General features: G+C 44.7%; 1 protein-coding gene across 2 annotated transcripts in view; it reads left to right on the top strand.

Annotated features, from left to right (window-relative positions):
• The window catches only part of C1QTNF12 (C1q and TNF related 12), a 104244-nt gene extending 95301 nt beyond the window's left edge, over window positions 1-8943 (top strand). For both annotated transcript variants that reach the window (XM_030186120.1, XM_030186119.1), the window contains 2 exons: window positions 7392-7470; window positions 7618-8943. In XM_030186120.1, coding sequence (XP_030041980.1) covers window positions 7392-7470; window positions 7618-7716 — 178 coding nt within the window. In that variant the 3' untranslated portion in view covers window positions 7717-8943. The remainder of the gene's footprint in view (window positions 1-7391; window positions 7471-7617) is intronic.
• The last annotated feature ends 4085 nt before the right edge of the window (window positions 8944-13028 follow it).

Here is a 13028-nt window from a genome sequence, read left to right as displayed (position 1 = left end):
CGCCAGAACCGATATACTCATATCACCCCTCTCCTCAGGTCACTTCACTGGCTTCCGATCAGATACTGCATTCAATTCAAGCTTCTCCTTCTTACCTACAAATGCACTCAGTCTGCTGCCCCTCACTATCTTTCTACCCTCATCTCCCCTTACGTTTCCGCCCGTAACCTCCGTTCACAGGATAAATCCCTCCTCTCGGTACCCTTCTCCACTACCGCCAACTCCAGGCTCCGCTCATTCTGCCTCGCCTCACCCTTTGCTTGGAACAACCTTCCCGAACCCTTACGCCAAGCCCCCTCCCTGCCCATCTTCAAGTCTTTGCTTGAAGCCCACCTCTTCAATGCTGCGTTCGGCACCTAACCCTTACCGTTCAGTGAATCCAGACTGCCCCAATTTGACTGCCCCTATCGGACCGACCGTTCACTTGTCTATTAGATTGTAAGCTCTTTGAGCAGGGACTGTCTCTCTTTGTTAAATTGTACAGCGCTGCGTAACCCTAGTAGCGCTCTAGAAATGTTAAGTAGTAATAAAGTAGTAGTAGTAGTTTCTTATACAAACCAGGCACAGTCTTTGCTCTCAGCATTTCCTAAGTTTAAGAACATAAGAAGATAAGCGTTGCCATACTGGGACAGACCGAAGGTCCATCGAGTCCAGCATCCTGTTTCCAACAGTGGGCAATAAAAGTTACAAGTACCTGGCAAGATCCAGGACACAGTAAAACAGAACTTATGTTGCTTATCCTAGAAATAAGCAGTGGATTTTCCCAAGTCCATCTTAATAATGGCATATGGACTTCTGTCTTTTAGAACATTATCCAAACCTTTTTTAAACCCTGCTAAGCTACCTGCTTTTACCACATTCGCTGGCAACGAATTCCAGAGCTTAATTACACATTGAGTGAAGACATTTTTTCTGGTTTGTTTTAAATTTACTACTTAGCGTGCCCCCTAGTATTTTTGTTCAAAGTGTATTGGCACAGTTGTGTGTGAGGGTCTTATTACTGCAATAGGAAGGGGGTGCTGTAGGGCATGAGTAAGGTGCATTGGCACAGCTGCATGTTTTAGTCTAAATATTAGAATGGGGGGAAGGGGGAGGTCATGTGTTGCTAGCTTGAAGAATGGATGTGCTTTAGGTATCTCCTGAGGCCCCTGGCTCTAGATTTCTATTCCTTTGTGTTAAGTATTAATAACAGATCATGAGAACAATGTTGGGTAATATCAGAACTGGTGACCACTAAGATGGAAGGGAAAAAATGAGCTCGAATAATGGCTGAGTGTGTGGCGTTCCAAGATGGTGTCGGTGAAGGAACGGACACGATTGGCAGAGCCTCTTCCCTTGGTTTGGGGGGACTGTGACTCTTGCAGTCAGGGACAACTCAAACACTCATCATGGAAACCATCGTAGCCGAAATTCAAGCCAGAAATGAGACTACTCACAGTAAATTGGATCAAATCCATGGCAAACTGAGTGCAAAGAGTTGAAGGAGGTCATGGGCTGGGTTGAGCAGGCAGATCAATGAGTATTGTCCATGGAAGACAACTTGGGCCTACTAAAACAGGAGGCAGAACCAAGTAGGCAGTTCATCCAAAGGTTGTAGGAGAGAGTCTGCAATTTCGAGAACCGCTCAAGGTGTAGTAATAGGTTGTTTGGGTGCCAGAGGAAGTGGAGAAGGCTGCAATGGAAGACTTCGCCGTATAATTGCTGATAGCACTCTTTCCGGAGCCTACTTTACCTGCAAACATGATGGTGGAATGAGTGCACTGCATTCCTGTTAAACGAACAGGCCATGAGAAGAAGCCTGTTAACTTTGCTTAACTTTAGATATAAAAAGCTACTTCTGCAATGGGCTCGAATAGTGCCAGAGCTCATATATGTTTCAATAATTTTTATTAGAGAGATCATATCAACAGATCTAAACAGTGCTTAATTTCCTCTTTGTCTTGCAAAATAAACCACATATCTTTACTAGCAAGCACCTTGAAATTTCCATGTAACTGGTTATCTCCCCAATAACTTTTTTACATTTTCATCCCCTGCCCTCCCTCTACCTCCCTCATCCCCCTTCCCCCCTACCCGTTATTGTCACAGTCTCTTACTTCGCAGGCCCCATTTTCTAAATGTTCTTGAGCATTATTCACATGTTCATTATTTGCCCTTTAGCTCGATCGGTCAGCGTAAGCCAAAATGGAGTCCAACAGGCCCAGAATGTCCGAGCATGGGGGGGCCGTTGAGTTCTCAATCTTGTTCTCTCAGTGCGCAACAGATGAATCATCTGCCCTCTCCACTGAGCCACTGTAGGGCCCTCCTCCGACAGCCACGTCCTCAGAATTGTTCTCTTGGCCACCATCACTGTGCGCAGAGCAAATGCTTGGCGTCCCCTAATTGGGGGCCCCGAAAACCGCAGGTGTCCAAAGAGGAGTCTTGCGTCTAGAATCCAATTCGACAGGCCAGAGCTCATATATAAGAACTCAAAAATTATGCAGTTTCAATATTTTAGTCCAGAACTGGATAAGCAACAGATGCAGTTTGCAGAGGTAAAGTGTAGATTTTTTCCTGCATAAGGCTATAGGTTCATTGGAAGGGGGGAATTTGTTACCTTTACGACAGTTAAAGAGGCGAAGAAGTTTCTTTCTCTTCATTTCCCTGATGATCCACGCTTTGCCAAAGGACATTCAGAGATGGCTGAAAAATTCCCTGATGTCGTTCAGTGACTGCTTGGCGGACAGATAGCAAAGAGCAGAGATTTGGATGGGGCATGATTCATGGGCTCCATAAGGACTGTCCTTATGGTGTACAAAAATTAAATGTATTCAGTTTGAATTTTTGCAGGTTGGTAGGGTACTAAGAGCTGGGTGGTGGTGGAGTAGCCTTTATGGCCAAAGGCGCAATCAGGCTTATTTTCGAAAGAGAAGGGCGCCCATCTTTCGACACAAATCGCAAGATGGGCGTCCGTCTCACAGGCTCACCCAAATCGGCATAATCGAAACCCGATTTTGGGAGTCCTCACCTGCTTTCCATCGCGGGGACGACCAAAGTTCACGGGGCGTGTCGGAGGCGTAGCGAAGGCGGGACTGGGGCATGCCTAACACATGGGCATCCTCGACCCATAATGGAAATAAAAAGGGCGTTCCTGACGAACACTTGGATGACTTTACCTGGTCCTTTTTTTCTTATGACCAAGCCACAAAAATGTGCCCTAAATGACCAGATGACCACCAGAGGGAATCGGGGATGACCTTCCCTTACTCCCCCAGTGGTCACTAACCTCCTTCCACCCTCAAAAAAATTGTAAAAATATTTTTTCCAGCCTCAAATATCATACCCAGCTCCATGACTGCAGTATGCAGGTCCCTGGAGCAGTTTTAGTGAGTGTAGTGCACTTCAGGCAGGCGGACAGAGGCCCCCCCCCCCCCCCCCACCTGTTACACTTGTGGTGGTAAATGGGAGCCCTTCAAAACCCACCACAAACCCACTGTACCCACATGAAGGTGCCCCCCTTCACCCATAAGGGCTATGGTAGTGGTGTACAGTTGTGGGGAGTGGGTTTTTTTTTTTGGGGGGGGGGATGGGGGGCTCAGCACACAAGGTGAGGGAGCTATGCACCTGGGAGCAATTTGTGAAGTCCACTGCAGTGCCCCCTAGGGTGCCAGGTTGGTGTCCTGGCATGTCAGGGGGACCAGTGCACTACGAATGCTGGCTTCTCCCACAACCAAATGGCTTGGATTTGGTCGTTTCTGAGATGGGCGTCCTCGGTTTCCATTATCGCCGAAAATCAAGGACAACCATCTCTAAGGACGACCATCTCTAAGGTCGACCTAAATTTCACGATTTGGGTGTCCCCGACTGTATTATCGAAATGAAAGATGGACGCCCATCTTGTTTTGATAATACGGGTTTCCCTGCCCCTTCGCCGGGACGTCCTGCGAGGAAGTCCTCAGGAAAACTTGGGCGCCCCTTTCGATTATGCCCCTCCATGACAGCCACAGTTTCCAAGAAGCAACACTGAGGTTTTTTTTTTTTTTGTTAATCTGTACAGCGCTGCGTAACCCTAGTAGCACTCTAGAAATGTTAAGTAGTAGTAGTAGTAGTAGGTTTTTTTTCTCTATTTGAGGAATAGTATCTGCACAGAGGAGACCTGAAGAGTGCAGCTTGCCTAATTGCATCTGGGGCAGTGGCATAGCTATGGGTGGGCACAGTCCCACCCTGTCTGGCCTCCAAAACAGTTCAGCAGCAGCCGCCTCACTCCCTTCTCTCCCTCTCCTCCACCCCTGAATCTGGCATTTTCCTCAGCTCGGCAACATCCCCCATTCCTGTTCTACCTCAGCACCTTAGCAGCAGTGATATACGTCCACTGCCTGCACTAGACCCACAGGCTTCCCTTTGCCACGTCCCACCCTCACTGAAGTCACTTGCTGTTTCCTCTCTGTCAGGAAGTGGCAGAAGAAAGCCTGCAGGACAGGCATAGGAAGTGGATGTATATCATTGCTGCTACTGCTGTTGAAAGTACTGAGGTTTGGGGGGTTGTTTCAGAGAGGGTGGAGTTGCTGGGCTGGGGTGAGGCAAGTGCTAGATTTGGGTGCAAAGGAGGGATATAGATGTAGGACAAAGGGGGGGGGGGGGGATTTTGGAAGGCCTACCCATCCAAACACTGGGCCCACCCTAAATGACAGGTCTGGTTACATCCCAGAGGACAATCTTATCTAGGCCCTCAGTGGTTTCCCAATTAACCAACAGAGTCTGTGCTCCACAGTCTTCTCTTGGAAAATCATTTGATGTTTAAGTTTTTTTGTAAGGTCAGTACTTGACCAGTTTTGTGTTACTTGTTCTGGAGAAATTTGTGTACTGCACGCTTCAAGGTTTGAAGTTGCTTGGTGATATGCAAGAGTGGGGTGGGAAGTAGTCACCACATGTGACAGGATTCAGTTCTTGCGGGGACAGTGTAGGGATGGTGGTGAGTGGTGGGGCTGGCAAGAGAAGTGTATGAGCATCTGTGGGAAGAGGGGAGGCATGTTAAGATATCATATAAATGGCAGAGATGGGTAAGATAAAAATCCTGTCTTATAACAAATGGGGCCTGTAATCACCCGCTAAATGAACATAAGGTCATGAGGAATCTGCAAAGCACTAACTGTGATGTGATTCCTCCTCAGGAAACACATCTGGCAAAGGAGCAGGTGTATGCCCTACGTCAGCCATGGGTTGGCCAGGTTTTTGTTTCCCCTAGCTAACTGCAGGAGTAATGATCTTATTTTGTAAAGAGTTGTAAGTCACTATTAGGAAATATTGGAGGGATAGGAAAAGGAGGGCTTTGGAGGTTGTGGTGGGAAGGGTTAGATGGTGTATTACTATTGACATATCAAATTTGTGACTAAAATCTGTCAAAGGATGCCGGAATTTTCAGAGTATGCTTTGATCTTAGGAGGAGTATTAATATGATAATAGTTCCTAGGGTGGATAGATCTGGGTGACTAGGTGATGGTGGGTAGCCAGAAAGTCCCTTCTGGTGGGTCTTGCTGAGGATTTTGGGTTAGTGGACATTTGGAGGTTGAGGAATATGAGGATGAGAGATTACACTTGTTTTTCGCTTTCCTACAATTCATGCTCTAGGATTGATTTTTTTTTTAAATCTCAGGAAACTATCCTAGTATGGCCTTAGAAGAGAGTACTAACCCTACTACCCTTTTCAGTGGGCTATAGTGGATTTTGATATTTAAGGGTCACAAAAACAGCTAATCTTGCAGTGTTACATTGTCTGCACTATCCCCTATTACTTAAGAAGTTTGGGGAGGATTTGCACGATGGAAATACTTGCTGTTAAGTGGAGAAGTAGCCTAGTGGTTAGTGCAGTGGACTTTGATCCTGGGAAACTGGGTTTGATTCCCACTGCAGCTCTTTGTGATTCTGGGCAAGACACTTAACCCTCTATTGCCCCAGGTATAAATAAGTAACTGTATATACTATGTAAACCACATTGAATGTAGTTGAAAAAAACCACAGAAAGGCAGTATATCAAGTCCCATTCCATTTTGACCACAATGAATGTAACGGCTACCTGTGTTTGAAAATTTAGGGTCTTTTATTTTTGTTACATTTGTACCCCGTGCTTTCCCATTCATGGCAGGCTCAATGCAACTTACATGGGGCAATGGAGGGTTAAGTGACTTGCCCAGAGTCACAAGGAGCTGCCTGTGCCTGAAGTGGGAATCAAACTCAGTTCCTCAGGACCAAAGTCCACCACCCTAACCACTAGGCCACTCCTCCACTGTTGCTCCTATTTGAGATTCTACATGGAATGTTGCTATTCCACTAGCAACATTCCATGTAGAAGTCGGCCCTTGCAGATCACCAATGTGGCCGCGCAGGCTTCTACATGGAATGTTGCTAGTGGAATAGCAACATTCCATGTAGAATCTCCAATAGTATCTATTTTATTTTTGTTACATTTGTACCCTGCGCTTTCCCACTCATGGCAGGCTCAATGCGGCTTACATGGGGCAATGGAGGGTTTAGTGACTTGCCCAGAGTCACAAGGAGCTGCCTGTGCCTGAAGTGGGAATTGAACTCAGTTCCTCAGGACCAAAGTCCACCACCCTAACCACTAGGCCACTCCTCCATGCTTAGCATGCACTAATGGGCCTTAATGACAGTGGCAGAAGATAGCATGTGCCAACCAGGGCCGCCGAGAGACTGCGCCGGGCCGGGGGCAAGGCAGCCCCCGGGGCTCCGCCCCCCCCGAGGTAATTGTCATCACCGCCCCCCTCCGTCCACCACCAGGCTGGGCCCCCCTGAATTCAAATCATAGCGCCTCACCTCGACCTCACTCCGTGTGAAAGAAGCGCAGCAGCGACAGTCTGCAGATCGCCTCCCTTCGGGCCTTCCTTCCCTGTGTCCCGCCCTCGAACAAGTTACGTCAGACGAGGGTGGGACACAGGGAGGGAAGGCCCGAAGGGAGGCGATCTGCAGACTGTCGCTGCTGCGCTTCTTTCACACGGAGCGAGGTCGAGGTGAGGTGCTATGATTTGAATTCAGGGGGGCCAGGCCCGGTGGTGGACGGAGGGGGGCGGGTGGAGGGGACTGTGGCGCCGGGCCCCCCCTGGAGGCCCGGGTCCGGGGAATTTTGTCCCCCCTGCCCCCCCCTCTCGGCAGCCCTGGTGCTAATGCCATTTGCATAGTAACATAATAAATGATGGCAGATAAAGACCAATATGATCCATCTAGTCCTGCCCAGTAAGTTGGCTAGAGTTGTGCCTGCTGCTTCATGCAGGTTACATCCCTTCATGCCCTTGTTTAGTGTTGTACCTGCTAAGCATTAGTTAAAATGGCTCTCAGTCTTATCTTTCCTGCAAATATATGGTTGTCAGATATTTAAATGTTACTGTGTTCTGTTCCAGGTCTTTGGAAGTGATTTCAGGTTTGGAAAGCAACAGCAAAATCTTCACAGTCTGTGTCCATGGATTGCTGCAATTACAGGTAAAAATGACCAAACACTGGTCCAAGATAGAGATACAGAAAAGAGTCATAAAGAAACATACATTTCGGCATACTTCCATGTACAAAATCTGTTCTGTGGGTGGCCTCTTCTGTGTCTAAATGATTGGACTGTGTTTGTATTTCTAGGCTGGCCAATACGCATCCATATATGTGGACAACAGTGCTGGAGCAGCAATCACAATTCAGAATGGCTCTGATTTCATGGGTATGCTCCTAGGGGTATAACCCAGACACAGTCTACAAGCGAGAACACAAAAGCTGAACTGAGGCTCCGGGCAACTAAGACTGCTTCAGTGTGACCGTTGGGTGCTTCATCAAGTCAACAGAATTCTCAACAGACTGAAGAAAGATAAGTCCTTTGGAAACCTCTAAGCTGCTTCCATAGTATAATTTAGTTCAGCTTCATTTACTTTAAATGTAAAAAGAAAAAGGAAATCTCCTGCGGCTTATTTAAAGGGCCAGAGTTTCACAAAACTTTACTGCCTAGGCACAACATTTTGGCATGGGACATCGGTATAATGAACAGAATTTGCCTATCAGACAAGGATATCTCGGAACTCAATGGTTGTTAAAAGCAAACTGAGATATTTTTAAACAAATCATGCAGGGAAATGTGAAGTTTGGACTCAGACGCTGGAGTTGCAGATTCCTTTGAGTGTCTTGCTATGGAGAACGTGGATATGAGGCTGGTATGTGGTTTGTGACTGACCACCAGATGTTGGAAGAACTTCCTAATTTGGTGTTGTTTCGGACATCATCCAGTAAAGACCATCAGCAGGTCCAGAACTGGCCGTTATCTGTTATATTTTGTGACATGATAGACTTAACGGGGACAGTATGCTGCTTTTATTTGGTCTAATTGGGTCCCTGGTTTCTTCATCAGAATTCTGACAGCAGTGTAAGAACAATCCCAATTTGATTGCTGCATTAAACATCACATAATTTGGGCTAAATGCCATGGGCCAGTGAAAATGACATCAAAGACATGAACTAGTGGTGGTAAACTTTAAAAATGTCATATTTGGGGTAAGGAGCAGGATGCTGGCAATTCAGTCAAATTCCAGATGGGGAAAGAAAGGGGAAAACTCTAGGAAGAAGGGATAGAGAATGGAGGGTGGACTCTGACCTGACAAATAAAATGAAAGCCTTTCTGTGGTGCCTCACTGGGTATCACATCCTGCAACCTGATGGTTCAGCATACCCTTTGCCCAGTGGTGATTTTTTTTGCAGGTCATGCAAGGTCACTGACCTGGAACCTTTCCTCACTGGCCCCAAACCTTTAAGAACTTGCTTCCTTCTCTCCACTACACCTGGATTGGAAGGACGAACCCCTCTGATCCTGCATGGTGGATTTTTTTTTTTTTTAATGAAAATTACCACTGCCTTTGACTTCTTTGTGCATCATCTGCTGTTGTTCAATAAGAAGTAAAGTGTCCACCTTATAATGAAATTTAAAAAAGCAAGCAATAAACAGCAAGATGAGAAATGGCTGCAGAGGAGAGGTTACCACACTGAGTCCCAGACTTTCTAAGCTCCTATCCCATTATGCAACTTTCTGGAAATGTTAACCCTTTTATCAACAAGAAGAGCAGGGCTACAATTTCCAGAAAGTCTTGAGATGGGAGCTTAGTGACCAAATGCATACAGGATGACCTGAATTTGATTTGCAGGGGTAAGATGAGATAAGAAAGCTGATGATGATAAAACACACAATGTCTGTAATTTAAAACAATTAAAGCGTATTAAATAACAAAGCACTTGGTACCAATAAGCAAAAGAAACAGGTTCACACTGAAGGTTCCACATGTACCTGCATTCCCTAGCTCCAGTTCTAAAGCACTGCATTCATTTAGTAGCATTATAGAAATAAGGAATAGTAGCTATAGTAGAATAGAAGAAATGAAGCATTCTGTAATTTGTAGTCCATCTTCTTCACTTAAGGCAACTAGAACTTAAGCCACATGAGATCACTCAATGTGTAATTAAACTCTGGAATTTGTTGCCAGAAAATGTGGTAAAGGCGGTTAGCTTAGCGGAGTTTTAAAAAGTTTTAGACGGCTTCCTAAAGGAAAAGTCCATAGACCGTTATTGAATGGACTTGGGGAAAATCCACTGTTTCTGGGATAAACAGTATAAAATGTTTTGTACTTTTTGGGGATCTTGCCAGGTATATTGTGACCTGGATTGGCCACTGTTGGAAACAGGATGCTGGGCTTGATGGACCTTTGGTCTTTCCCAGTACGGCAATACTTATGTACTTATGTAACTACAACCTCCACAGGGCTGAGACTGAGAGCATCACACCAGTCCTTCCATTTCCTTCTCTATGGGAAAGTCCAAGTTGGGAACTCAAAGATTCTTTTGTTCTCTGAAACTAGGACCTTAGTAGATGACAGAACACCTGGGAGGAAGGTTCATATTAAGGATCATTTTCGTATGACTTTTACTGGCTACAATTTAAGCCCTTTAGCTCACTGTTATGAGGAGGAGGCAGCACACATGGGGGCTCTTGTGAGCCTTGTATGACACTTTTAAGATCTTCCTAAGTCTTAAATTGTGGGTTTAGGAAGGATTGGTTTGTAACACTGAATTCAGCCTTGCATGTAAATGGTAACTCCACTCACTGGGTAGCAGCAAAGCGTATTTGAAGTGAAGGTACCTGCTGTCTGTCTTTGCAACTGCTTCAGCAGCTGTCTGTTCAGTGTGTCTTTGTAAGCAACATGTGCAGACCTTAGCTCCTGAATAAATATGTGTTACCGTACCCTCCGCCTCTCCTCACTGGTACTGTGTGACAACACAATAAGAGCACAAATCATTGAAGCCAGAGCTGCCAAATTACCCAGTTCCAGCAGGGTGACTTTTGACCAGTCCTGGCTTTCTGATAACCCCCATTATGATGCATTGTGAGGTTTATAACACTGATTTCAATGGGTAGATCAGGGACTACAAATACCATCATGCACTAGAATACAAATTCAAAACCAGGACTGTGCAAGAAGTCTCCCTCCTGGAACTGAGTACCTTAGCAGCTCTGTAACTAATGTAAGTCTGACCTTCCAATCCACTCCTAGTGTTAAAACTCACAACCCTATTCCTGCAGCTGTAGTGCTACAGATCTGAAAGGCATTTTTTAAAGCAAAGGTGCTGAGATCAGCATGTACAGAGATGAGCTAGAAAAAAAAAAGACTGAGCTTTTACCTGGCCCACAGAGAAACTTTATACCATTCCTGTATATCACACTGCCCTCCTGATGCCATCTAATATATGTAGTACTGATTTCAAATGGAAGAAGTGGGACTACAAATCTCATGATACGCTGCAATGCAATTCAAAAATCCAGCAGTAGCTAAATATCTCACTTCAGAAACTAGGTGACTTGGCAGTAATGAATAAAATAGGGCTCACCAAACCTGTCCTGATGACCCCAAAGTCAATCGGGTTCTCAGGGATTTCACAATGATAAATCTGCATTAACTTCAGGCCCATGTGCAAATATGCCTCCAATGCATGAAGATTGATCTCACTGCACATTCAGGTGGTGATTCTATACAAGGATATGTCCTTTTAGGCGCCCTGATGCCACACAATGAGAACCTATTGTATAACAGTATTTGGGAGTCCATTATGAAATACTAGTATAACCCGACAACATGCGCCTTAAATTTAGGTGCTGCGGTTACACTAGCTTTACAGCTGCCATTACTGAGTGTGCCATGTGATTGCAGAAGAGAGGGTCAGAGTACACACAACAAGAGAAATATAAAAAAGTGCCAAGGGCCTTTCAAGGATGGGATAGTCAAGAGTCATTTATCAGACTCAACATGGGCTGTGTTTCGACGTCAAGTGCCTGCATCAGGGGTCAGTGAAATCAGAGTGAAGGAGTGGCCTAGTGGTTAGGGTGGTGGACTTTGGTCCTGAGGAACTGAGTTCGATTCCTGGCACAGGCAGCTCCTTGTGAGTCTGGGCAAGTCACTTAACCCTCCATTGCCTGCCGCATTGAGTCTGCCATGAGTGGGAAAGTGCGGGGTACAAATGTAACTAAAATAAATAAAGTCTATTAAAACAATGAACTGTAAACACATATAATCAGCAAACTGAGGCTGATTAGAGTTGTCACCTCAACAGAGAGCAAAAGTGCGTCATAGCACACCGGTGATCTCAAATGGGCACCCCACACATACAGTTTTACGCAAACGAATGGACAGTACAAACAGATTCCAATCAATACCTTTTAAATTGGGACAATAGATGTAAGTACATACTTGATGCAGTAGCACCATTACAAACAAAAATATTGCGAAGACATAACTCACTTCCTTGGTTTAATGACGAACTGAAAAAACTAAAAACTCAAGCATGGAGGCTCAAATGTGCATGGAATAAAATGAAAAATGAACAAACATTCACTGCATGGAAACAAATGCTAAGAAAATACAAATATACTATCAGACAGACTAAAAGGTCATATTACAAATCCAAAATTGGACCAGATTATAAAGATTTACACAAGTTATTCCAATCTGTACTTAATCTTCTAGATACTACACCGGTCACCTCAACTAATTCAGATACCCCATCAGCAAATGATCTAGCCACGTACTTCAATGAATAAATCATCAAACTAAGATCCACCTTACCAACTAATTCCTCTAACTACGAAATATTCATTGATTGCTTACACCCAACCACCGATGAATTTCCAGTAGACTGAACATGGACAAATTTCAGTTCTTTAACGGAGGACACAGTCACCCAAGCGATCAATAGATTCACCAAATCCCATTGCAAACTAGACTCATGTCCTAGTTACTTAATAAAATCTGCCCCTCAATATTTCCTAACAGACATCACCTCCTACCTAAACCACATGCTCCAACATGGATCCTTTCCTATGGATAAAGGTAATATACTACTTACACCAATTCCCAAAGACCAGAAGAAAAAATTAAATGATATAACCAATTATCGCCCAGTTGCATCCATCCCTCTTGTAGCTAAATTAATGGAAAGCCTAGTAACTAAACAACTAACTGATTACTTGAGCAAATTCTCAGTATTACATGCATCCCAATCTGGATTCCGTGCTAATCATAGTACTGAAACAGTCCTTATAACACTCCTGACTAAATTCAAACAAATTATTGCAACTGGCAATAATGTTCTCCTCCTCCAATTCGATATGTCCCGTGCGTTTGACATGGTTAACCATGGTGTTCTATTAAACATCCTAGAATACTTTGGAATTGGCAGAAATGTATTGAATTGGTTTCATAGCTTCCTAACTGTAAGAACATATCAAGTGATATCTATGTCGATCATATCATCACCATGGAGACCTGGATGTGGAGTACCTCAGGGATCGCCGCTTTCACCGATTCTCTTTAACTTAATGATGTTACCATTGGCCAGATCACTATCCAAACAAGGCCTAAACCCATATATTTATGCTGATGACGTTACGATATATATTTTGTTTAAGAACGACATCAGAAATTGCAGATAAAATTAATGACAGCTTCCAAATAATGAACTCATGG

The sequence above is a fragment of the Microcaecilia unicolor genome, chromosome 13 (genome assembly GCF_901765095.1).
Source record: "Microcaecilia unicolor chromosome 13, aMicUni1.1, whole genome shotgun sequence".
NCBI lineage: Eukaryota > Metazoa > Chordata > Amphibia > Gymnophiona > Siphonopidae > Microcaecilia > Microcaecilia unicolor.
Note: the sequence above shows the minus strand (reverse complement) of the source record. Positions and strands in the feature narration are given on the sequence as shown.